This window comes from Curcuma longa, chromosome 4 (genome assembly GCF_044706935.1).
Source record: "Curcuma longa cultivar G26 ecotype Majalengka, Jawa Barat chromosome 4, ITB_CL_G26_1.1, whole genome shotgun sequence".
Classification (NCBI taxonomy): Eukaryota; Viridiplantae; Streptophyta; class Magnoliopsida; order Zingiberales; family Zingiberaceae; genus Curcuma; species Curcuma longa.
The window spans coordinates 20,290,107-20,313,437 of NC_133864.1; the positions used below are offsets into that span (position 1 = coordinate 20,290,107).

At 37.1% G+C, this 23,331-nt stretch overlaps 3 protein-coding genes and 1 pseudogene across 6 annotated transcripts; 1 reads left to right on the top strand and 3 right to left on the bottom strand.

Annotated features, from left to right (window-relative positions):
• Nucleotides 1–1,852: 1,852 nt before the first annotated feature.
• Nucleotides 1,853–4,720, top strand: LOC141827826 (heme oxygenase 1, chloroplastic-like). The gene is made up of 4 exons (XM_074715156.1): nt 1,853–2,336; nt 3,152–3,375; nt 4,253–4,360; nt 4,474–4,720. Exons 1-4 carry the CDS (start codon nt 1,931–1,933, stop codon nt 4,564–4,566), a joined length of 831 nt encoding a protein of 276 aa, XP_074571257.1. The 5' UTR covers nt 1,853–1,930; the 3' UTR covers nt 4,567–4,720.
• A 1,039-nt stretch (nt 4,721–5,759) lies between these two features.
• LOC141826558 (RNA-binding protein involved in heterochromatin assembly dri1-like) lies at nt 5,760–6,457 on the bottom strand (annotated as a pseudogene).
• Nucleotides 6,458–8,884: 2,427 nt separating this feature from the next.
• LOC141826559 (putative cytochrome c oxidase subunit 5b-like) lies at nt 8,885–11,617 on the bottom strand. The gene is made up of 6 exons (XM_074713816.1): nt 11,391–11,617; nt 11,176–11,261; nt 11,034–11,087; nt 9,580–9,646; nt 9,294–9,373; nt 8,885–9,168 (listed from the first exon to the last, which is right to left on the bottom strand). Exons 1-6 carry the CDS (start codon nt 11,536–11,538, stop codon nt 9,106–9,108), a joined length of 498 nt encoding a protein of 165 aa, XP_074569917.1. The 5' UTR covers nt 11,539–11,617; the 3' UTR covers nt 8,885–9,105.
• Nucleotides 11,618–12,476: 859 nt separating this feature from the next.
• Nucleotides 12,477–23,260, bottom strand: LOC141826619 (uncharacterized). 4 transcript variants are annotated; one of them, XM_074713881.1, is made up of 14 exons: nt 23,180–23,260; nt 22,280–22,401; nt 22,090–22,144; nt 21,649–21,737; nt 21,404–21,428; nt 20,319–20,357; nt 17,455–17,572; nt 16,825–16,976; nt 16,299–16,659; nt 16,053–16,165; nt 15,105–15,231; nt 14,136–15,014; nt 13,968–14,048; nt 12,477–13,044 (listed from the first exon to the last, which is right to left on the bottom strand). In XM_074713881.1, exons 2-14 carry the CDS (start codon nt 22,355–22,357, stop codon nt 12,687–12,689), a joined length of 2,475 nt encoding a protein of 824 aa, XP_074569982.1. In that variant the 5' UTR covers nt 22,358–22,401; nt 23,180–23,260; the 3' UTR covers nt 12,477–12,686. The 4 variants fall into 4 exon arrangements, with proteins under 4 accessions (XP_074569982.1, XP_074569980.1, XP_074569981.1 ...); XM_074713879.1 differs by having other exon boundaries at nt 15,105–15,300; XM_074713880.1 differs by lacking the exon at nt 23,180–23,260 and adding an exon at nt 23,105–23,167 and having other exon boundaries at nt 15,105–15,300.
• Nucleotides 23,261–23,331: the final 71 nt, after the last annotated feature.

Sequence of the window (23,331 nt, forward strand, 5' to 3'; positions counted from 1 at the left end):
ATAACTTTGGATCAGTTATTAGCCATATTCAAGGTGGCAGATCAAAGCGCATAGCCGGTAGCAATCAGAAAAACTCAGCAGCATTTGTATACCTTGCGGAGAAATTTAGGAGCACCGCCAGAAGCTCTGTATGGGTTTGTAAGGGAAACTGCCTCGTAGATCGTAGCGTGTAGGTTTCCATGCAACAAGATATGCGCCATCAGTCACCTAGAACAAACACAATCAGATCAACAACCCAACCGAACCCCCACAACCAAAGTACGAAATCGAAGGGAAAAATGGATCCGAGTGGAAACCAAACAGATTCATTTAATTCTACAGAACGGTAGAAAGAATCGAAGTGCCAGAAGCTGCGAATGGTGTAGAGTTCTTACCAGTCGAAAGATCGCCGGAGGAATCAGGACGACAACACAAATGGTAAGCAGATTGGAAACAAAAACAGACGCAAGATTGGGATTCTGATGGGAAGAAGGTAAGCGATGACCCCAAGTCAAACGAGGCAGCTCCGCACGGAAAAATCGCCTGAGAATTCAGCAATCATTCAATGGCCAAAATCCGATGGCGGGCCATTTTCAATTGAAACACTCTAAATTACCCTCACCTTTCATTTTTTATAACAGCTTGTCTAAATTATCCTTACAACAGCTGAGATTTTAAAATATAATAAATATCATGAAATTTTTAATATTTATTTTATTGATTAAAATATTATTTTAATTAGATTATTATTAAAAATAAATTCAAAATGATATAAAATTATTGTAAAAGTTTTACCATGTATAAAAGTTACATCTTAAATAATATTTATTTAAAATAAAGATTATAAAACCTTTATTGTTTATTTTACTTATTAAAATATTAAAATTAAAATAATATAAAATTATTTTATAAAAATTAATAACTAACTTCTACAAACAATATATCTAGACGTTAGTTAACTTTTACGCTGACGAATGTTCAAATAATATACGATTCAATTTATCCTTTCAATTTTTGTCCATCATTCAACAACCTTCCTTGAAGTGTTAATGGGCCGGGTCCGGCCCAGCTGGGAATTGCACCGTGCGAGGCCCGGCTTGCGTCATTTACGGCCGTGCTCCTACTGGCCTGGGTCCGACCTAATTCGAATTAGGGTCCAGCAGTATTTTAATACTTAAGTTATTTATTTTATATATATTCCATTTACAAGGTAGCACCGCTGTCTCTGATCGCCAGGGATAAGCTCTGTCCTTCATTGCTTTCTCTGACGAGCCCATGCCGATCGTGATGTCTCAGCTCAGATTGTATTGATTTTCAAGCAAAAAGAACATGCTCAATTTTGACTTCAATTTTCAATAGAGCTTCTAGATCAAAAGAAGATTAAATCGTAAAAGTTTGTCATTCTACAGATAAAGACGTCAAATTATATTGGATACGGTGGATAAAGTTCAATTACTTTCCGAAGAGTTCCCGTTTCTTTAAATTCTTAATTGATTTAGAGAAATCGTCATGACATAATTCAATCCGACACGGTACCCGAAAAGACGAGTTTATTCTGTCCACTCGATATACAAGCACCGGTGATGAACCTGCCACGTGCCGTATCGAACGAGCAAGATCCCTTCACGGATTTAGGTAGGTGATTAACGGAGGGTAAGTTACGCTGTCAACTGTTAATTGTTAATTAAACATAGAACCTATGCGTACCTCGTAGACCCTCGCACTCAGTTCAATTAGCGCACGGGTATTTTGTTAAGTGCGTATTTTACGAGTTCATGTAATATCGGAAATCTCTGGAATCCGCTCCTCCAATTATTTTATTTTTAATTTTTCGTGCGCAAAAATTATAATAAAAGGGGAGCAAAGAAAGGCCGCTCCATCGTCTTCTTCCTTGCGTCGCAAGCCCTAGGCGAAGGCCAGCGTCGCTTTCACCATAACCACAAGCATAAGTATGGCCTCCTCCACGCTTCCTATCTCCCAATCCCAAGCTTTCTACACTCGAGCACGCCTCGTCCCTGCCTCCCTTTCTGGTCCGGTTCGTTTTACCCTCCCCCACCGCCACCGGAGAGACGCCTCCTACCGGATCCCCCTGCGCACCATGGTCGTCACCGCGACCACCGCCGAGATGCCGAAGAAGCGGCAGGCCTCCCGGGACCGCTCGTTCGTTGACGAGATGAGGACCGTTGCGATGAAGCTGCACACCAGGGATCAGGCGAAGGAGGGCGAGAAGGAGTCTAAATCGCCGCCCGTCTCCAAGTGGGAGCCGTCCATCGAGGGGTACCTCCGTTTTCTAGCCGACAGCAAGATCGTTTATGATACGCTCGAAACAATCATCCAGAAGGCAGCCTATCCCTGGTGTAAGTTTTGGTTTCCATCTTTGATGAAGTCGTTGGTTCCCTCTACTTGTTCGCCTTTTTATGTTTCTATTTTTGGGTTTGTTTAATCGAGGACAAATAGCACAAACTATGATAGGTGATTAATTCAATTGGGAGACCAGACAAATTTAGCTTTTGAGATATAATCATTGAACATCGTCAGTTAAATTGTTCAAAGCTGTTATATTTACTCCTCGTTAGATTTTGCTGCAAGTATGCAAGTCATCATTTTTATTATTCCTTTAGTTCAACAAGAAAGGTTCCGCTATAGGTCTACATAGGATAAAGTTTGTGCGTATCAGTTGATTTTTCTTTTATTAATTCGGCCGCATGGACTGTTAAAAAATCCATCCCAATCCAAACCAAATGAAGGCAGTGGGTGACCTCTTGACTTTTATGGGCTAGTGAATGAGTATATTCTTTGAATAGAATAATGTGTTTGGGTGGTTGTTGTTGCGTCACCTGTAAATTATATTATGTTAAAATTTAGTAGTTGATGGATGCTACAAGAGGTTGCAAAATAAGGATAGGAAATTGGAATAAAATTTGGCATTTGTTGTTTTCTAATTGCTAGTCTGGTTTTGTTAGTTTCTATTATCAGTGCAGCTGAAGTGACACTCTTGTGCTTGCATGTTAGCTGCTTTTTGGATCTAATGATGAAATAATACGACTAACTACTATTTGTGATATTTTAAAGAAAATTTGATTTTATTTATAGGAACAGGAAAATTGTTGCAATTTACTAATGTTATGTATTTGGAACATTGTTCCATATATACACTACCATTGTATTGTAGATGCTGAGTTCAGGAGTACTGGCTTGGAAAGGTCTGAAAAATTAGCTAAAGATTTAAAATGGTTCAAGGATCAGGGGCATACCATTCCTGAGCCTTCTTCTCCTGGTGCTTCTTATGCTCAGTATCTGGAGGAGCTATCCGAAAAGGATCCTCAAGCTTTCATCTGCCACTTTTACAATATATACTTTGCTCATTCTGCTGGTGGTCGAATGATTGGCAAAAAGGTACTTGTATTTAATTTTTCTCTGAATGTCAGTTTCCAGATTATGACCTGAAAAACTGCATCTCTTGTGTGAAACTGGCCATGCCGTGGTCGCTCAATGTTATTACTAATGCTTGTGACCATTTCTTTTATATCTAGTTTTCCTTTATACGTTCTAACATATGGTAGTAAAATGTTTGCTCTCTTCGCCACTTCCATTATCACTTGATGCTGTGATTTTTTTCATGACTTTTAAGGCACTGAATCTGACTACTTAGTCTATTCAGAAAAGGTAGTATCATAGAATCAGTTTAGCTCTTACAACACTCTGTACACTAAAATATTTTGGTGAAGCAGCATAATTGTTTCCCTCAATAAGCATTTCATTCACATAATTACAGTTCTGTCCAGTTCGGAACCAAAATCTCTCAATGAAGAGCATCATGAGAGGAGCATAACAAGTACTTAGATTTTTAAAATATGTTATTATTGAGTATGTTCAATATTTAAGAAATGCGCAAGTGTGATATTGTCACTCACATACATCAGTTGATCCTCTGAGGCCAAAAGATACGGTGTGCAGCATGAGTGTCCAAAATAGACAGGTTCACAGCAATAGACAACGAACTTGTTCTTAGTTGGAGAGTTAATACTGAGAGTTCACTAATCCACTTCTGATTTGGACCATGTAGTGTCATAAATTTGATCTTAGGCCAATCTGTTGTTTATCTCCTAGAATCTGTAGATGGGCAATATGTCTTGGCTAACAGCATACATAAGTAACCCCTTGACTATGTTTGCATACAGCTTACATGTAGTCGTGTCTGTACTTCACCGTAATGCCATCTATGCAATTCGTAGAGTCTTTGTCAATTTAACTTCATCTCTGTTTCTCCTAGGTGGCAGAGAAAATCTTAGACAACAAGGAGCTCGAATTCTACAAGTGGGATGGTGATCTATCTGAACTGTTGCAAAATGTGCGTGATAAGCTGAACAGGGTTGCTTCGGTATGACCCTAGACATTTTTCCCTCTTGCCTATCAAGTTTTTCCTTACTTTTTTTTTCTTTCAGATTTTGGACATTCGGCTTTATATATCAGTTTTTTTTTTTTTTTTGGCAGAACTGGTCCAGAGAAGAGAAGGATCATTGTCTGGAAGAAACTGAGAAATCATTCAAATATTCTGGTGATATACTCCGTTTGATATTATCATAGCAATTGAAGGTCTCTTCAGCTTGCTAATTGTAAATATTATGACTGCTTTGCTGTTGTCATCATTGGAACAACACTAATAAGTTCATCCCATGTATTGACTTAATGTACTCAACCTACGGTTCATTGCTTCGAAAGAAAATTCTCTTTATGGATACTTTGGAGAAAACTAAAGTGAAAGGATGGTAAAATTTTATCGAGTCATATGTAGAGACTACGTTATAGAAGCATTATACAAAGTGAAACATAAATTGCTGTCTGGCCATGTACCATTGTTGAGTCATTTATGGAGTGTTATTCTCATTTGTCAGTCATCAAAGGAATTATTACAGTTTTTAGGTGACATGGCATCTTCTCATCTTAGGTTGTATGTGAATTCTACAATCACTATGTGTCGAGTATAATCTCACTGTTTTGCTTTGTAAACCTAGAACAGCTTGGTGAAGATCTAGAACAATGCTAGAATGTAGAATCAAGATTCAAGATGTAGGCAGAGTTGGAAAAGGGAAGAATTTGGCATTGAATAGAATTAAACTAACTATAGCTACGTGGGCTTGGCCAAAAAAAGAAAAAAAAAAAGATTTTCAAGAGGGTATAGATTATTTAGTTAGGAAACAATCCACAAACTGTTAGTTTCAGATGATGTATGGGGATACATTTTCCTTGTCCAATATATTTGCAAAAGTTATAAAGCACAATCGAAAGACATCAAGGAAAAGCATCCTGCTAAAACAGAAAGTAGCTGTGGTGCAATACAAATAAAAATTCTAGGTGCTTTAAACTTTTGACCAGAGCAATTTCTCTCCTCACATGGAATTATCAGTTTATTCCGTGCAGAATCTTGATCAGAGAACATGCTTTAGAAGCTATATGGTTTTACAAGCTTATTTAATATTGAAGGATCAATATCTGGAAACCACTTGGCATTTTGAGTTTTAGAACATCATCAACTTTCGCCAAAACATGTGCTACTAGAACAGACATATCTCGCATTAACAATAAGATAGAAAGGAACATCAATATCATTATCTAATGCAAAGATCACAAGAAACTAAGCGAAGAAGACACTAATCAAAGTAGAAAATTAAGGTGCAGCGACACACTAGTTCGGCAGTACGAGTACATAGACTTCAAAACTAAAGAAACAAAACAAAACTAGTAATCATAAGCTCTCATTCATTCATTCATTCATCTCTTCGTCGTTGTTGCGTCTTAATTCTTCTCAGACTTCAGTACCTGTCATCACAAGAATGCCGATGAATTCAGATTGGATTTCTCAAGAACAGAGCATGCAGTCTCATGGTTTTGTGATTATTAACATACCAGAATCCCTTGGCGCATTGCAGCGGAAGCATTCCATTCTGCTTGCAAAGTTGTGTTCGTTGCAGCCCGACCTTTTAAAAACCACGCTCATGATTAGGAAACATTGCGCTTCATTTGTTTAAAATTTAGACGACTGAGAAGAGAGGAATCCATGCATCGACACCTGTTGCAAATCCAATCGCCGGATTTCCACCCAGAGCGCGCCGCCTCCTCCTCCGCCGCCGCCTCCGAAGCTGTAGCCCCGCGACCTCGGCGTGTCGCCGTCGAAGCTGCCGCCGCTGCCGACGGCGGAGTCCTCCTTCAGTGAGGCACACTTGAAGCAGCTGGAGCGGCTGGCGAAGTTATGCGCACCGCAGGAGCAGTACCAGTCGCCGGGGCGGACGTCGGAGCCAATGAATCCAAAGGATGAGCCCCCGCGGCCGCCGAAGCTGAAGAAGTCGGAGGAGCGGTCGCCTCCGGTCGGCCGCAGGTCGCCGCACCGTTGGCAGGAATCACGGCGGCTAAAATTGAGGTGTTGGCAGGACCTACAGGTCCAGTCTCCGGGCTTCCTGTTCATCTTCTCAAATCAAAAAATCTACAAATTAGATCATGCAACATTACACTTTCTTACGTACGTTGAACCACATGAAAGGCCATGAAGATGACTAATTATCTAACGAAGAAGAAAAAAGTTTTTCGTTAGCAGTTCGAGACATCAAATTTAGTTTCAAGGTGATGCATAAATCTACAAAAGAAACCAAGAAACAAACAAAAAAAAGTGAAGTGAGAGATAGCAAACATCAAATCTTTTCAGTTACCTTAATTCGCTAGGAGGAAGTGGAGTGATGAGATGGTGTAAGTAGTAGTTGCTGTTGGCTTGTGTTAGGTTTTGTGAGCTTGAGGTGTCTTTTATACATCCATTGTGTGGGCCTCAACCATGGAGAATCTAACTTGTATTCTCACTTTTCTTTTTCACTGCACTCCTTGAACACTGGCAAAAGGAGATGAAGAGATAAAGAACCTGGGGAAGGATGCTAAAGACTTATACTTGAACATGAGTCATATAGTAATTAACATCTTTTGAGACATCCATGAGAGGAGCATTTGAGTTGCACCTCGCAAGCTTTTTCTTTCTTTTCTTCTCTTTTTTGCATGATTATCTTCCTAGCTTCAAATTTTAGTTATTTAGCATATTGAATAGTTTGTATTTTGTTTCCTTTTCCTTATTTTAATGTCAATATAAATATATTAGAGAATTGAGGTATTATTGTTGTTGTTGTCCTCTTCAAGCTGTTAAGAGGAAGAGTAAGCTTAAGTAACATTGGAGGATTAATTATTTACACTAAATGACACAATTATTAATTAAAAGACATTCTAATCACCAAAATTAAGGAAGGTCTTGAAAGAGCAGGCCCATATATATCCACTTACTTTACCAACGGTCACTAACTAGCAACTTTAGTCAAAATGGTTGAAAGTGAATATATATCCAAACTAGAAGGGGAAAAGAAAAATCAAAACATGTAGTTTCTCCACCAAAAGAGCACAAAGCAAAATAAGATCATAGTTTTGGTTGGCTTTATTATTATAATTATTATTATTTTTCAATTTCGATAGTGAATTTCTCAAGAAAGTAAAAGGGGAGAGAAAAAAAATTGGTGGTTTCCAATAAATAAAGCAGGTCTTGGAGGATGGACTTGACCATCTTTTTCATTCGTATCATGTCCCTTGAAATGTTATTTTGCTATCCAACTTCAGTATATATCCTTTGCTTTATCTGACAGCTTAAATCAGGGCTCTTCTTTTGCTTTTTTTTTTTTTTTTTGGTTTTGTTTTTCCCTTCCTTCCTTCTCTCTTAATTACTTTCTCATGGAGGAGTTGCAAAACCAGAGGATGATTTGTCTTGATGGTTCTCTCGGGTGAAGCCAAAGGAGCATTGGTGAAGGGGAGAACCGCGAAAGAGAGCAAAGGCAAGTGAGTGCTTGTGGTGATTGGATTCTCTTTGGGAAATGCTTTCATCATGCAATGACCGTGACCAAGAGCCATCCAGCAATGTTATGATTAGAAATCGGACCATAGTATCCGATTGCTCATGCTCTCATGATTTTTCTTTATTGAACTGATCAAATTTTTCTTCTTTTTTTCCAATGCATGGATTGGATTGAAGTAACTTTGGTTCCTAACTTAACTTTAGTGGAGGAAGGTAAAAAAACAAACAAAGAAGAGACTAGAGGCTATAATTTTATCTGCTTTCATCAAAACTTGTATCGACTTGCCTGATCGAAGCGAACTTGTTTGTAAGTGTTCAAACTGACCCAAATGTGAAGCAGAAGCCAACTTGGTAAAGATGCCCCAAATGTGAAGCAGGGCAAGGTTTGAATAAAAAATTTATGTCCAGCCTGCTTCACCCATCCATCCCTGCATAAGAAAGCATGCTCATCAAATCTGTACAAAGATTAAAATGGTGTAAAGTTCAAGACTAAAGATCAGGAACAAAATTGAAGAATTGTCCTAAAGAAAACATTCAATCTGAATGTTCAGGTTGTGCGATATCATCTAAGCAAAGTAGAATGTAGCACTGGGAAATCGAAGGAACAGTGGAAGAATGTTTGCAACTTGTCGCGTGCCCTTTACCTATGTTCCTTCTCATATTTGGTTTCCAATAACCATGCAGCCATGCTTTAAGACAACCTGAAACACACATCCTGAAGCACAAAAGTGAATTTCAAAATAAACATTGGCCAATTTAAATCTCAAATTCAATATATCGAACTAGTAATTCATCACAAGTTTTCATATAGTGCCATCGAAACACGTTCATCAAGCCAAATTCCGTAATTCATAAAACATGAACAAAATAAACTAAACATTGGTAGGACAGACATTTTCCCCTACTCTGTTCTCATCTACAAAGCTGTACGATCGAATTTCGTGTCCAATTTCTTGGCATCCATGCCATTGTTCTTCCCATCTTTTCTCACAAGCCAGCAGATGCTAAAACTTGCAAAGATATAGGGTGTTATACGAATGCAGTACAAAGAGATGGAGTGTAAATTGTTTATTTGACAATGTACTGACAATGGCCATCTAAGCCATCAAAAGAAAAGTGGATAGGGAACAAAACCCTCACTTGGGCAAGAAATTGAACAGAGGTTACTGAAATTTGTCTGAAGCTACATACAATCACTCATTGCTATTTTTTCCTTTTTAAAAATTTTTTAGCAGAGATCAGCTCCAGATCTAATGATGGCCATCTGCATCACCATGTCCAGGTGGAGGCCCTCCCTTACCAACCACTTCCAGCTGAAAGAAAAGGAAATGTATGTAATGGTTCCTCTTGAAAATATACAAGTTGCAGTAATATATTTAAAATTGAATCTCGGGGCTCTTGTTTGTTTAAAATATTACACGATTAAAATCACAATTACCACAAAGTACTGGGAGCAAATAGGGCATTCATGCGGCTTGCCTTTCTCCAACCAAAACCAAATAACATGATGTTCATCCTCTGAAACAAAAAACAAAAATTAATAATGTGAGTTAGCAACAAGATCAAGATCTTCCAAGAAGGCACAATTTTTTCACACTATTATTTATCATAAGAAAAAGCAAGTACTACGATAGCATATTTTATACAAAAAAAAAGGAAAAGTAAAAAAAGAAGAAGAAGAAGAAGAAGATGAAGAAAACACTGAGAAGCTTCTATCAACCTACCCCCTTCACCCCCAGGACAGCCAACTATCCTCTTGTCATAACGAGATTGGATGACAGCAGGTGCTTCCTGCAATGATAGGATGAGCAATAATTTGGTAAATAAAAATATCAACAATAAACACCAAAAACATATAATATGCTAACTATTACCAGACGAAAAGAAATTAGAATAGTGAAGGAATGTAGTCTAGATTCTTTAGAATCTCAACTGAATCAAACGTACAAGACAGCAACATTTAGTGAGGCTAATTTATGACTTTGCTATAGATGTTTGTCCTCACGTTCCAAATCACGGGATTTACATATTACAGGAGAAGATTATGCATAAGATCAGTAGAATGCCCATAAGTTAAACAAACTTTACTAAAAATTCCATGTATAGATAGCCAATTAGAATAATTCTATATCGCAATATATGTAATTTAATCAGCCACAGTAGCTAGTTTTCAGAGTAAGATCAAAAGAACAAAAAATAAAATAAAAACAATCATAGCCAGACAGACATATTGGGTAGCTACATGGAAGGTCAAGAGCAGATCATAACAAGTGCCATCACTCAGAATCCAGTGTAAAAAGCAAGCCTGAGGTTTTAAAAAACTGAACAACATAAGGAATCAAGAATACAAATGAAACAAATAAGAAAAAGATAGTACGATTCTACCAAATGAATTCTGTTCATCAGGTAAGAAGGGTATCATAAAAGTCTATTTTTCTTCTGTGTTTGCAACCGATGGTTGACAAGGGACTTTGCATGTAGATTAAAACCCTAAACCAAACTGAACCAAAGAATACAACTAAACCAGTTCCGAAATAATCTAACATGGTTCGGTTGCAACTCATTCAAATTGACAAATCGAGCTCGTTAATCATAATCACAAGACCCACTTGTCAGACCCCTAACACTAAAATAGAATTGCAATATAACCTAATTTATCCCAAAATTTATTTAGTTTAGGTCTAACTCCACAATTTAACTCTAATTGGAATCCGATTTGAACCCAACTGAAGTTAAGTTCCTTCTACATTTAGTCAAAACCACAATGGCCAACACAAACTCAATTGAATTTATTTAAATTATCCTCAGCCCCATAACCCCTTTACCCAACCCAAATTGAATTTATTTGTGTCTCGCTCTAGACACAAAAGTCACCTAAATAATAATTCAAATTATCCTCGTTCACTGTCCTCTAATAGGTCACAAATATTGTCAATTAATGTTACTTTTTTGTGAAAATTTTTGGAATATAACATTAAGTATGATATATTTTTCCTTAACAATCTGTAAGAAAGTAAAAGGGATGTATATCCAGAAACGAGGTTCTCCTGAAGTAAAAATTTTAAATAACCTTTAGTCCTCCCACAACACCGAAGCTTCAATGAGTAGAGGAAACCGATAGCATCTCAGAAAAAAAAACAGTGAACATGATCTATATCTTAAGAAAATAGGTTCCAACCTTGGTGCCGAAAGGACCGACTGGTGCATCTATATTTTCGTAGCGCTTCTTCCCCTAAATTCAACACCGAAAAACAGTACGGGGTCCAGTCATTCATCAAGCCAAACAAAATATCGTTGCAGAATAAAAAATGGACGGGAACCTCGAGCTCGGCCGCAAGTTCCACGCGTTCAATCCCGGTGGAGATGGGCATCACATCCTCGTCCCTCTTCGTCAACTTCCCATCGCCTGAATAAATAAGGGAAAACAAGAAATCCGAGAACTCCTGAGTCCTGACTCAACAAGAAATCCCAAATAAAAGGTGAATAACAATGCAACGCGTCGTGAGGTTTAGAGGACGGGTGGAGGCGGGGCTACCGGAATCGGATGATAAGTGGCACGAGGAGGAGACAAACGGCGAGGACGATGAAATGGGAGCGAGAGTGCTTCCGGGGCCGGCCGGGGAGGCGGAGCGGGACCTTGCCAGGGCGGATCGTAAGGAAGCAACGCACACTCTCCTCCACATCGTCTCTTGTATTCTCACCGATGCCACAAGTGTTCGCCGGTCGCAGCCGCCCCTTCAGCCGCCCGCTGCCCTTTCTTCTTCACTTTCTCTTATAAACTATATCATTTACAATAATGGTATAATTGTCCTTTTGCTTACCACATGTCAGTTATTACTCCGATTCGTCATTTGGGCTGATCTTTTAACTGCGTTAATGGGCGGCCCAACATCAACTGATATTTATGCGAGAATTTTCCTCTTGTATTTGTCTTTTTTTTTAATTTTAATGATAGAACATCAAAATATAAAAAATAAAATAAAAAAAAGGGACAAATAGCTATAAATTTTTGAAATTTTATTAAATGTTGATAATTTTAATATTTTTTTTAACTTTTTTTTAGTATTCAGAGAGTATTCTTGTATGATTTTATTTACTTATTAACTATTTCAAAGTAAAATAGTTTTGGATGTTTGTAAAAGACTTGAAAGGTCAACTTTCTAGCATGATTTTTATTTACTTACTGATTTAGCTGTTTCAAAGTAAAATAGCCATTTTGGATGGTCAGAAAGGACTTTGTGAGGGAATTTGGGTGAGCTCGAGTTTGGGCCGTGTGTCCCAAGCACAACCGCGTAATGTGAGAGCTAGCTAGCAAGCAACCCGACGCCCTTCAACATAGACCGGCTCTGCATTGTGCCAGACACACAACTCAACTGTTTCAGGCAGATCTGCCAACCAATTTGACACCTTCGAATCTGATACATTGGAATTCGACTTTACACGCTTAATAGTTGGCTTCATGGATCCAGGATGAGAACGGAGAACACGAGACATGAAAACGTAATTTTTAAAGAAACCCAAAATCTACTCTGCTTGACGGTAAACACCGGCAAATAAGCAAGGCATCTCATTTGATAGGGTCCTCTAAAAATCTATCAGAATCAAGCTAAGTTCCGCATAATGTTAAAACTACTGCTCTTGACATCTTGCTCAGGAATATTAAGAGTAAAAAGGAATTTCTCATAGAACATGGTTTAGTAGAACATCTGAACAAAACTGCAAAAGCTCCACTTCCTCGTGCATGTGAGGTAATGCATTCATTGACAATCCATTGTACTACCAGCTGCTTGCAAAGCAAAACAAACTCTGCATGATAATAGGCCTTCCTCAGCTATTTCCCAGCAAAATCAGGCGAGGCATCTCCATATGAAACCAACCCTTTCTTACCGCCAGAAGTGGAAGGTGACCTTGACAGGTCCTTGCTCGGGCGCTTTGGAGAGGTAATATCTGGGGAGCGAGACCTGGACCTCGACAATGACCTTGACCTAGAACCAGATGGGCTTCTGCTTCTCGAAATTGATCTCCTTTTCTCAGATCGAACTTTGTCCCAGGTAGCACGTGATCTTGAATTATCCGGAACTGGAGAACGGCTAAGAGCAGGGCTGGGAATATAATCACCTCTTGCTCGACCACGGTAGCCCACGGGGCTGCGAGATATGCTTCTGCTACGGCTCCTCCTACCGCGATACCTATATGACAATATGTCATTATCTAAGAATGAAACAAGCAGATATGATTAACAAAGGATAACGCCAGAGATCCCAAACTTCTAGATCAACTTGGCAAATCTGTGTAAACAGAAAATTCCAGTCCGGATCAAATTTAACTCAACACCTGTCTGTCATTTCAATCTATCAATATTATAATACCTAGAACAACAAACTGAAGAAAACCCAAGCTGAAATATTCTCTCTAAACCTAAAATACAGAAATGCAAAGACATAATAGAAATGCAAAAGATAGTAATAATCCATCATAGAAGAAAATTGTTCTGATTTATCAGGATGCTTGCTAGGATTTGATTCTGTATTTCTCAATTGAAAACATTTAGAAGCAAAATTTACTTATGACTTACATCAGTATATTCTATCCAGATTTAATTTTGTTTCAGTTAATAACCAAGTATATGAAACAATACTTGCAACATTAACTCATGGACAATGAAAATTCCACCAGATAGATCTGTAAAAGTTGGCAAGCAACGCAAATGACAATGCAGGAGTCCAAAAAATTATTCCATTGAAGCATATCCAACATTATCAGTAACTACTAGTGACAGACACATTAGAAAAAAGAGTATGTTTCTACAATATTAGAAGTTTGAGAAAGCTGAAAAGGCACTACAAAACGCAACACATAATGAAGTTGAAAATGCAATATTATTTACTCAACATAGTATTTAATACAGCACCAACTTAATGGAAAATGGCTGTCAAGCTTCAAGTACCTTTATCTAATCAATCTTCAGCCATAAATTTATAAGTTTTCATCTAGATAAGTTCTCAACCTTTGTAGCAAGAAGTAACATCTTTGCTGTTTCTCCAGAATACTTTCTAACTAATTAATCATCTCTAACCTTGAACATATAACAAATTGTTCGACAATAAATTACCTTGGTGGTGTTCTTCCCCTGGGAGAGCTCCTATGGCGTCTAGGAGGAGAACGATTGTGATAGTTTCTATAGCCTGAATACCTAGAAAAATTATAAGCACAGCCATAAATGATAATTAAGGAATGATCACAGAAACAAACAAAATTGATCAACATAATGATACACTACCTATCACGATCACCTCGTCCACCATAACGATGTGATCTAACTGGAGAACGATCAGGAGATGGAGTCCTGTATCTTCTAGCATATGAGTATTGCTGGCTAAAACCTCTACCTCTTCTTACGCGCTTAGGAGATCCATCTGGAGATATACTTCTTGACAAACTTTTGCGGCGATTTGGTCGTGGTGAGATTGCCCTACGATCAGGGCTACCCTGGCTCCTATTGAGACTTCTTCTAGAACGAGGCTGCACAGGGCTCCTACTTTTGCTTTTGCTGCTAGCCCTACGAACGGGACTCCCCTGACTCCTACTTATGCTTCTTCTTGAATGAACCTGTACAGGGCTATGGCTTTTACTTCTACTGCTAGACCTTATAGGGCTTCTACTTATGCTTTTCACAGCCATCAAGGGACTCCTGCTAGGGCTTCTTTGTTGCAGTGATCTTCCAGAGCTTCGACTAATACTATGTCTTTTTTCATTAACTGAAGTTCTACTTGGGCTTCGCTGTATAGGGGCTTTCTCCAGGCTAGCACTAGGGTTCCTCTGCTGCAGGGACCTTGCTGAGCTTCCACTTGCACTTATGCTATGAACTTTATCTGGACTTCTGCTTTTGCTTCTAGTAATATCCCCAATTGGACTTTTCCTAACAGTTCTTCTAACAGGGCTCCTAAGATTTCTTCCAGATGGACTTCGGCTGATGCCTCTATGAGGCGGGCTTCTACTTATACTGTTCTTTCGGGCTTCATTAATAGGGCTTCTACTAAGATCCATTTGGGGGGGACTCCTGCTTACTGATCTTCTCGGGCTTGGACTTCGGCTTTCATTCCTTGGACTGATGCTCATACTCTTACTCACAGAACGGTTCAGACCGATGCTGTGACTCCTGTGTTCAAGAATGTAAAACAAAAAAAGCAGTTCAACAAGTGCAAGCAGTAAGAATATCTTTAACATAGAGAGAGCTCAGGGACTAGACTTTTTTGGATTGACTTCTAAATTAGGCAATTCATCCTCATTTCTCTCAAATTTCATGGCTGTATTGCCATTGTTCTGGAGTCCAACATTTTCTCTTTGCGACTTTGCCTCCTCTCCAAGAAGTTTCTCTAACATAACAGATTCATTATCATGAAAATTAGTATCATTTTCCTTGAGTAATGGTGGCTGTTCCTCATCTGAAAAGAATAAACATTTTAGCAGGTATCACCATCTAAGAATTAAAGGAAATTAAGTAAAAAAGAATCAATCATGATATTTGCCTAAATGATCAGAGTCATGGTGTTATTTAGCAGGAAAGTTATTCTGCAAATAAAAAGATATGTAATACATTGTTAGAATGTTACTTGCAATGGAACCAGCTGCCAATGAACTGTTAGAAGTAATGAAGCACAAAGAGCACCTTCGATTTTCATATAGACAAATGAGATAGAAGTAAATATTTACCCAAGGAGTGAGAAGGTTTTGTTTATACATGTGTGGTTAAGATGTAAACTTCCAAATACAGGCATAAGCTCATCTACTTCGTTTACAACACATGCCAATATATGAAAGGAGATAGATATAAGCAAAAGTGACAGAATACAGAATCAAATATCAATGATTTCAAAGCAACACCCTAACCACTTCCTAATTTTCAGGATAATGGAATGACATTCATTTTTTTTTAATGGTTCAATTCTGGCTGGTTAATGAAGATTACATAAAATTTAAGAGCACAAGAACAGTATAAAATAGAAAGGAAAACATAATGAATATCATTAACACACTGAAGGGAAAAAAAAAGAAAGTGTGAATTACATATCCTTCTATTTTGTGTAGTTAAATAGAGCTCCGTTCTTATCTTTCTTTGTGCAATGTTCTATGAACTTAACCACCAAAAATGTGAAATATTTACATGCATTAGCACAATAAAGGCAAGAAACTAAACCTGGAATATGCGAAGAGGCCTTCTTAGACTTCCGTGCACTTCCTTTGTGATTTCCATCATCATCAGAACTGCTTGCATAGGTACTCTTTGTTTCAGATTCACTATCCAGCATCCTTGTATCATTTATGGCAAAATAATTTATTGTTCTGATAAATTAAACGAGGAAATGATGCTTCCAAAAGCATCTTGGAAAGACAGAATAACATATGAGCAGCAATATTGTATCAACTTCAGGCAGATGAAAACCTTTTTGCCTTGTGCCTAGACTTCCTCTCGCGCCTTCTGCGCCTCTTCTCTCGTCTTCTCTCTCTTTTTCGTTTCCGTTTATACTTTTCTCTTCTGGAATATCTTTTCCTTCTGTGACGCCGTTCATCAGTTGAGCTGCTTGTATCAGATGTCGACGATGTATATGAATCTGAATCACTATCAGTTTCTGATGATTGAATATCTGTGTCTGATGAACTATCTGATTCCGATGAATAATATCTTCTTTTCTTTTTCTTCCTTTTTCCTTTAGGTTTCTTATGCCGCCCTTTCTGTCGTCCTTCATGACTATCATCAGTATCATTATCCTTAGCTTTCTTCAACTTCATACTTTTGTTTTTGTCTGTCCATAATCCATATGCAACCATGTAGTGAATTGAACCAAAAAAATAAATAAATAAATTGAAGAGCCATATCAGAATCAGGTAGCAAACGAACAACAACATATGCTACCAGTGTAAAAAGAAAAACATTAGTGAAAAACAGAAGCCTTTCCAAATTATAGTACCATTTTCATGCAAGGTGGTCACATTCTCATTAAGCTCCCCACAACTAACAATCTTCACGGGAACAACAGGTCTGTCACCATCAACATCAACATTCTCAATGCTCCTTAATACTTCATGGCCTAGTATGAGCTTCCCAAAAACAACGTGCTTTCTGACAGAAGGCACAACCAAGAACACATTAGAATCGGATAATCTGTGAAGTACAGCAAGTAGGGTGGCATGGACTTTGCAGAGTCCAGAAGTTGAATTATCTTTAACAAGTTCGTGCACTTTAATAAACATACAAGAAAAAATTCTCATATATAGGCAGATAAGTGAGGACCACTCTGTGCACCATTACTACATAATCTCTAATGTCAGCACGCATCTATGTTTTTATGTTCCTTGCATCAAAAGAAATGAAAAGTGGTACAATCAGTATTAGTAGAAGCAGAATTCATGCATATGATAGAATATTTCATGAAGCAAATCATTATAATAAGAACCACATCATCAGAAGCATCTGCCTATGATGCATCAAATAGGTTCAACTCTTCATGTGAAACTTTATCGGATAAACATATCACAACATAAATTAATGAAAGATGAAACTACAATAGAAACCAGGATAAAGAAAGAACTCAACTAACCCATCAAGATGAGGAGCAGACTTGAAAGTGATAAAAAACTGGGAACCATTGGCATCACGACCAGCATTTGCCATTGATAGAAGACCAGGACCATCATGGTTTAGAACAAAATTTTCGTCTGGAAAAAAGGAATGACAACAAGTTAAAGATTAAAAAATACAACGCCAAAGCAAAACATTCACAGGACAAGTAAAGAGAAACACCCACATTTGGAACATGCCAACTACTACTATTGTCTGTAGAAGAAAAGAAAATAAACATCATGTAAGAGCCAAAAGATAAGCATGATGCAAGGACATTTGATAAACACATAAATTGTTTTCATGAATCTTTCAAGCTATCAGCATGTTTGCATCCAAATGCTCCACATATTTTATGCCAACAGCAGACATGAATATTATATAACCGCTACCAAGAAATTCTAACTCAAAATATTTACAAAATATTTTAACAGAAAAAAAAAACCTTTATCAGATTTAATGTAGCGCCAGTAATTAGACAAAGTAAAAAATAAAAAAAATGGCATTCAAATTAATGTAACACCATTTCATGAATCCATTCAGAATCTCTGAGTGTGTTACAAATGTTCCACCTGCTTCAAGCAAAAGAATATCACTTTGCTTAAGTTACAATCCCCACCCAAACCCACAAGAAAAATAAAAAGGGAGAAGTTTTCTATATCCCTATAGAATGCTGGATTAAAAAAAATGAGCTTCCTAGAGAAAGATCATTTGAATCTATGGACAGATAAGTATGGTTTTTAACTGAGACTTTTCCCATTTGTATACAGGCAATAGTTGCTAAAGAAGGTAGGGTTACTTTCGTATCTCATCATAAGAACTCCATCTGTATGGGAAGCTTAAAACTAGCTATCATTCAGTGCTACTATTTCCTTAATTGTCTTACATGAATCAAAGCTAAAATCAACACAAAAGGAGGAAATACAGTTGTAACAAATGGAAGGACACTTGCTAACAGATGAAATTATCAATCAATGATATGTTACATGGCAGTCACAAAGGTTCAGTGCCTGTAATTTAAATGAAGGACAACAGGAAAATGTGAGTTGCCTAATCCTGTAAGGTTTCTGTAATGAAGGTGAGAATCTTCCATTTTCGATGGGAATATACTTGATAACTTGAGCACTTCAAAATCACAGAACTTGGACTCTTGGAAGTGCACCACAAGAGGTGGTGCCCTCTAGTTCTTCACCACCAGCAATCAATCTAATATCCTTACATCATTTATGGCCTTATGCATATACAACAAAGAGATGGAAATGCTTTATCTCAATAACATACTAAAATTTTTATAAGATCTTTTTGACCAAAATACCAAGGATTTTACTGCATCCTCTTTCTGCTGGTGTAAATGCTTATGTTACTGTTTTTTAATATTAATTTGAAGATACAATCAATATAAGCAATATAGTTAATTTGAATTAGGCGCAAACAGCAACACAAGTATATGAATTTAGTTTCATAAAATTGGGCACTTTATCCATTAGCTTAAATGAGTTATGTATATTGGGTTATTGGGGCACCAATGGTTACCCAATAAGTCAACTGATATCCAAGTTTCAGTAGGGTAAAGAACTTTGAAGTCATATTTGGGTATTTTATTAAGAAATTAAATTTAGGGTACAAATATTCTTCATTCTTTTCTCTTAATCCTTGAATGTACTTACGAAATTTATATTTGGCTATCTTATATATTTGGCTATCTTATTGATTGATTTCCAAGTGTGAAATGTGCATTATGAAACTACTGAACCAATTAAATGTGCATATTAATAATAAAACAGATTACAAGTAGATTTAAAATAGCCAATGCCAGTCCCAAAATAAAATTAAAAAAAAAATCAGGCTGAATTAGGTCTTGATAGCCAGTGTAAACAACTAATAAGCATATTGTATTGGTCATAAGGCATTGATTGTCATTTGCCAAAAGGACCGGAAGCATTCATCACTCAGGCACGATAATGCTAGGATGTGATTCAAAATAAACAAGTGTTCTTGAATTGTTGTGGGTTAGTATGGATAAAGAAGCTAATTCATGGTTACAGTATCAGGCTAAAAATTTTGATCATAGAAACACACAGTAAAAGGATTAGATGTAGATGCAACAAGCAGAAGAAAGAACAGCCTAATGCACAAAGCTCCCACCAATGTGGGATCACGGGGAAGGGTCTATTGTACACCGTCTTACCTTATTTTACAAAATGCTATTGCTGAGCAACAAGCAGAAGAAAATATACATAATATCCTTACAATAAACAAACATAATTGGAAAGATAAAAGAAATAGATAATGCATGCTCTAAAATGTCAAATACTAGAAAGCTTGGCTTGAATAAAAATGCAAGCATGGTTTAAAATCTCAAGCTGTATCAGAAAGTCATAATCATTTGATTAGGTACAAAGTGGTCATAATCATAATTTTAACAGGAAAGTCAATTAAATTATATGTAGGATCATAAGATTGTATTAGTGGCTATATTACTAGACTTGGTAAGAGTAATGAATGAGTGTAGACTTGTGTCTCACATGGGCATTTCTAAACACTTTTACACACAATGAATAGGTGTTAGCAGTTCACTAGTGTCAATGTCAGAATGTCTGCATCCAAAACACATAAAAAGAGTACACGAAGAGAAGATTGGGGAATGCTTAATTAATCAAACAATATATATATATAATTATTTCCCACCACAAGAAGCTCTCATGTCCTTTCTGTCAAACACAAGCAAGATTCACTATATAGCTTAATGGCATATGAAGGCCAAACAGTGTGTTTTAGTTCTGATGAAGACAATTAGTATACATTGAGACTGTAAATTCTACAACATTATTTATGTAAACTCACCTGGAAATTTTCCACCATATATGCTCTCACCACCGGTTCCTAAAGCAAAGGGATTATCAATATTCAAGAAAGCAAAATTCATCAGCTAACAAGATGTAGATTACAGACAATATCTGCATTTGTAACTGATGTATAAAGATTAAGTCAAAAAAAGATGGGCTGGAATCTGTAGCCCAACAACTCAACTTTCATCTTATATAACTGTAGGAAAATAAAGCTGAAAATGATAGATAAAAAAGAAAGATTAGAGAAAACAAGAAACGATACACCAGCTTCTTGTGCATCATTGCAAGCATCAACTTACTTTAAATCTAACAAACATGTCAGCTTTGAAAAGTATGGTTCTCCAGTAACTCTTAATTCCAAAAATCTCATCCATCATGCACATCCATTGACCATGCATACACTAGTTTACTTAAAGAAATAACACAACTCACTTCCAAAATACTTATTGTAACGTTTTCTTTAAAATTTCAGCAATTTTGTTAAAAAGGGAATAAAACTTACAAACTTAGGTGAAGTTAAACCAACCATACCTAGATTTTCCTATATATAGTTTCCTGTTTTTCTATTTTATAACTGAAAATAATTACATCATTTCAGAAAGCAGGGATAAAAATATCAAGGCAGTCATGCAATTAATCAAAAGAACGTGTGGCAGAATAGACATTTGTTTTGTGCCAGCTGAGACTTTTAAACAAACATTTGTTTTAACTTTTCCAACTTGGGTTAGACTTTATTTATTCATCATTATTGCTTAGTTAACAGCCTTCAGTATCATACATCTGTATAACTATTTTACATGATAGTGGATAAGATGTTAAGTCTTGTGAGTCAAAAAAAAAAAAGGACAAGAAGGCAGCCTCCATGTAAATATTTTGGAATAAATATGCTCAGAGTACACAAATTTTTATCAAGTGTCTATGTAATCGACATAAAGCAGATTTGCTAGATTCATGGACTTTAAAAATTCTTCAGTTCTTCAACCAAAGCAAATGGGCATGCTATGAAGAAGTACAAACATTAAGATTGTGACCTAATCTATGCTTAAATAAATGAAAAAGGAGATTATAAGTAGGTCATACCATCACGTCTTGAAAAGTCACCACCCTGCCGAGATAATCATCATGTCAAGCACCATACAGAAATAAAATTCAATGGAAAAGTAGGTGAACAAGGTTAACATGAAAGAAATGTTTCATGCAGACTACAAATAATATCTTAAGAATAATCATTAACCATTTGACTACAACTTAAACAAGGGCTGGTAGAAAACAACAACATTTATAACTTCACAAGTCCAGAAATCAGTGGAAAAACAATAATGCACCTGTGCCATAAAGCCCTTAATAATGCGATGGAAGAGTGATCCCTTGTAGTGCAAGGCCTTCTTAGTCACTGATCCACATCCCATTTCACCTGTAAACAAGAATGCACCTCTATAGTGTATGATTGACAATGTCAATTCAAGCCCAAATATCTCAGAAAAAGTGAGGAAAAAACTTCTAAATGATGAGATAATACTACAAATGGCTCTTCCGCATGATACATTTGAAAGCAAAAAAGGATACAAGGAGGACATTTCCCCTGACAAACAAGACACAGAGCAACAATGATAAAGCTAATGAGATTCATGAACTCTCACAATGTAAAAGAGACAAACAGTGCTGAATTTCTTTTTGCATATAAATAAGACAAAGATTGTGAGCACACGAGCAAACAGTCAGATAAACTCTCAGAGTGTAATTATTAGTTCCTGACATATAGTTACCAGTGCAGAGTGCTCGGAAGTTTTCAACAGTCCATGGAACGATATCAGCAAAAAGCTGCAAGATACCAAATTCTAAGCTCAGATTGCATTACTTATGCAGGCAAGAGCTAAACATTCTAATCTACATCAAGTAGAAAGTGAGAACCTAAAAAAATCTTATGGCATGTTAAATAAATTATTAGATGAATACCTCAAACAGCATCCTTCCAACAGCATCTCCATGAATTGTCACATCCATGAAGACAATAGGATTTTTCTTTTTTGCCATTTTACTAACTTGTGCCTTGAGACACAATGAAAGGAAGCTTTGATCTGCAGCATTTTAGTAAGAGCAGGTTGTGAAAGAAATTCATTTCACCTCCCCTCCAAAAAAAAATAATAATAATAGTAATTCGTAGGAAGCACAGGACAGTATAAATAAATTTGATGAGGGATCATGATCACTATTTAAAGCAGCATGAGCTTTCAAATAAGTAAATTTGTTGAGAGATAAATTGTTTTATTCCCATTCAGAAAGCATAAGAGAAAAAATAAGCTTGATGACATATCGAGTTCATTATCTGATATAGAACAGCGTCAAACTTTTCATCTGGCCTCTTTAGATGTTAAAGCGGGAAAAAAAACTGAGCCCCACTTGCTAAAACACCCTCCCAAAAAGGATATTGGAGGACAAAGTTGATAACCGTTATTTAGGTAGTCTGAATGTTCCAGTTTGACGAACAGCAGTTACAGATTTGCAGATCAATTCACGAGAAATTATACCGCCAATATATTCTGTGAAGATAATTTTTAAAAAGTACGCAGGTAATCAAGTCTCGCATTTCTTCAGTGATCGAACTCTAAACCCTAGCTTAGTCACGCAAAACCCTACAGCACGGACGAGGTTAAAACACAAATTTGGGCAGAGATCCAACCAAGTGCCGAAGATTCCAAAAAATACAAAAGATGCTGATTGCAACCCATGAGTAAACTGTAAATGTCAAAGGAATCGACGAAGATAGACTCGACCAAGCACCTGTTACTGGATCGGATGGCGAAAGTGAGGAGGGAAATCTGTGTTGCGACGATAAACCCAAAAAAAACGCTTTACCTGCGCGCTAGGAGCGAAGCATCAGAGAGGAGGAGGAGGAGGCTGCAGCTGCGGCTCCGCCACAAAAAGAAACGGAAGACGACCGCAAGTAAACCTAATAAAAGGTTCACGAGAGAACCTCCCATTTCTTTTGTAAGGCTGAGGAGCTCAAT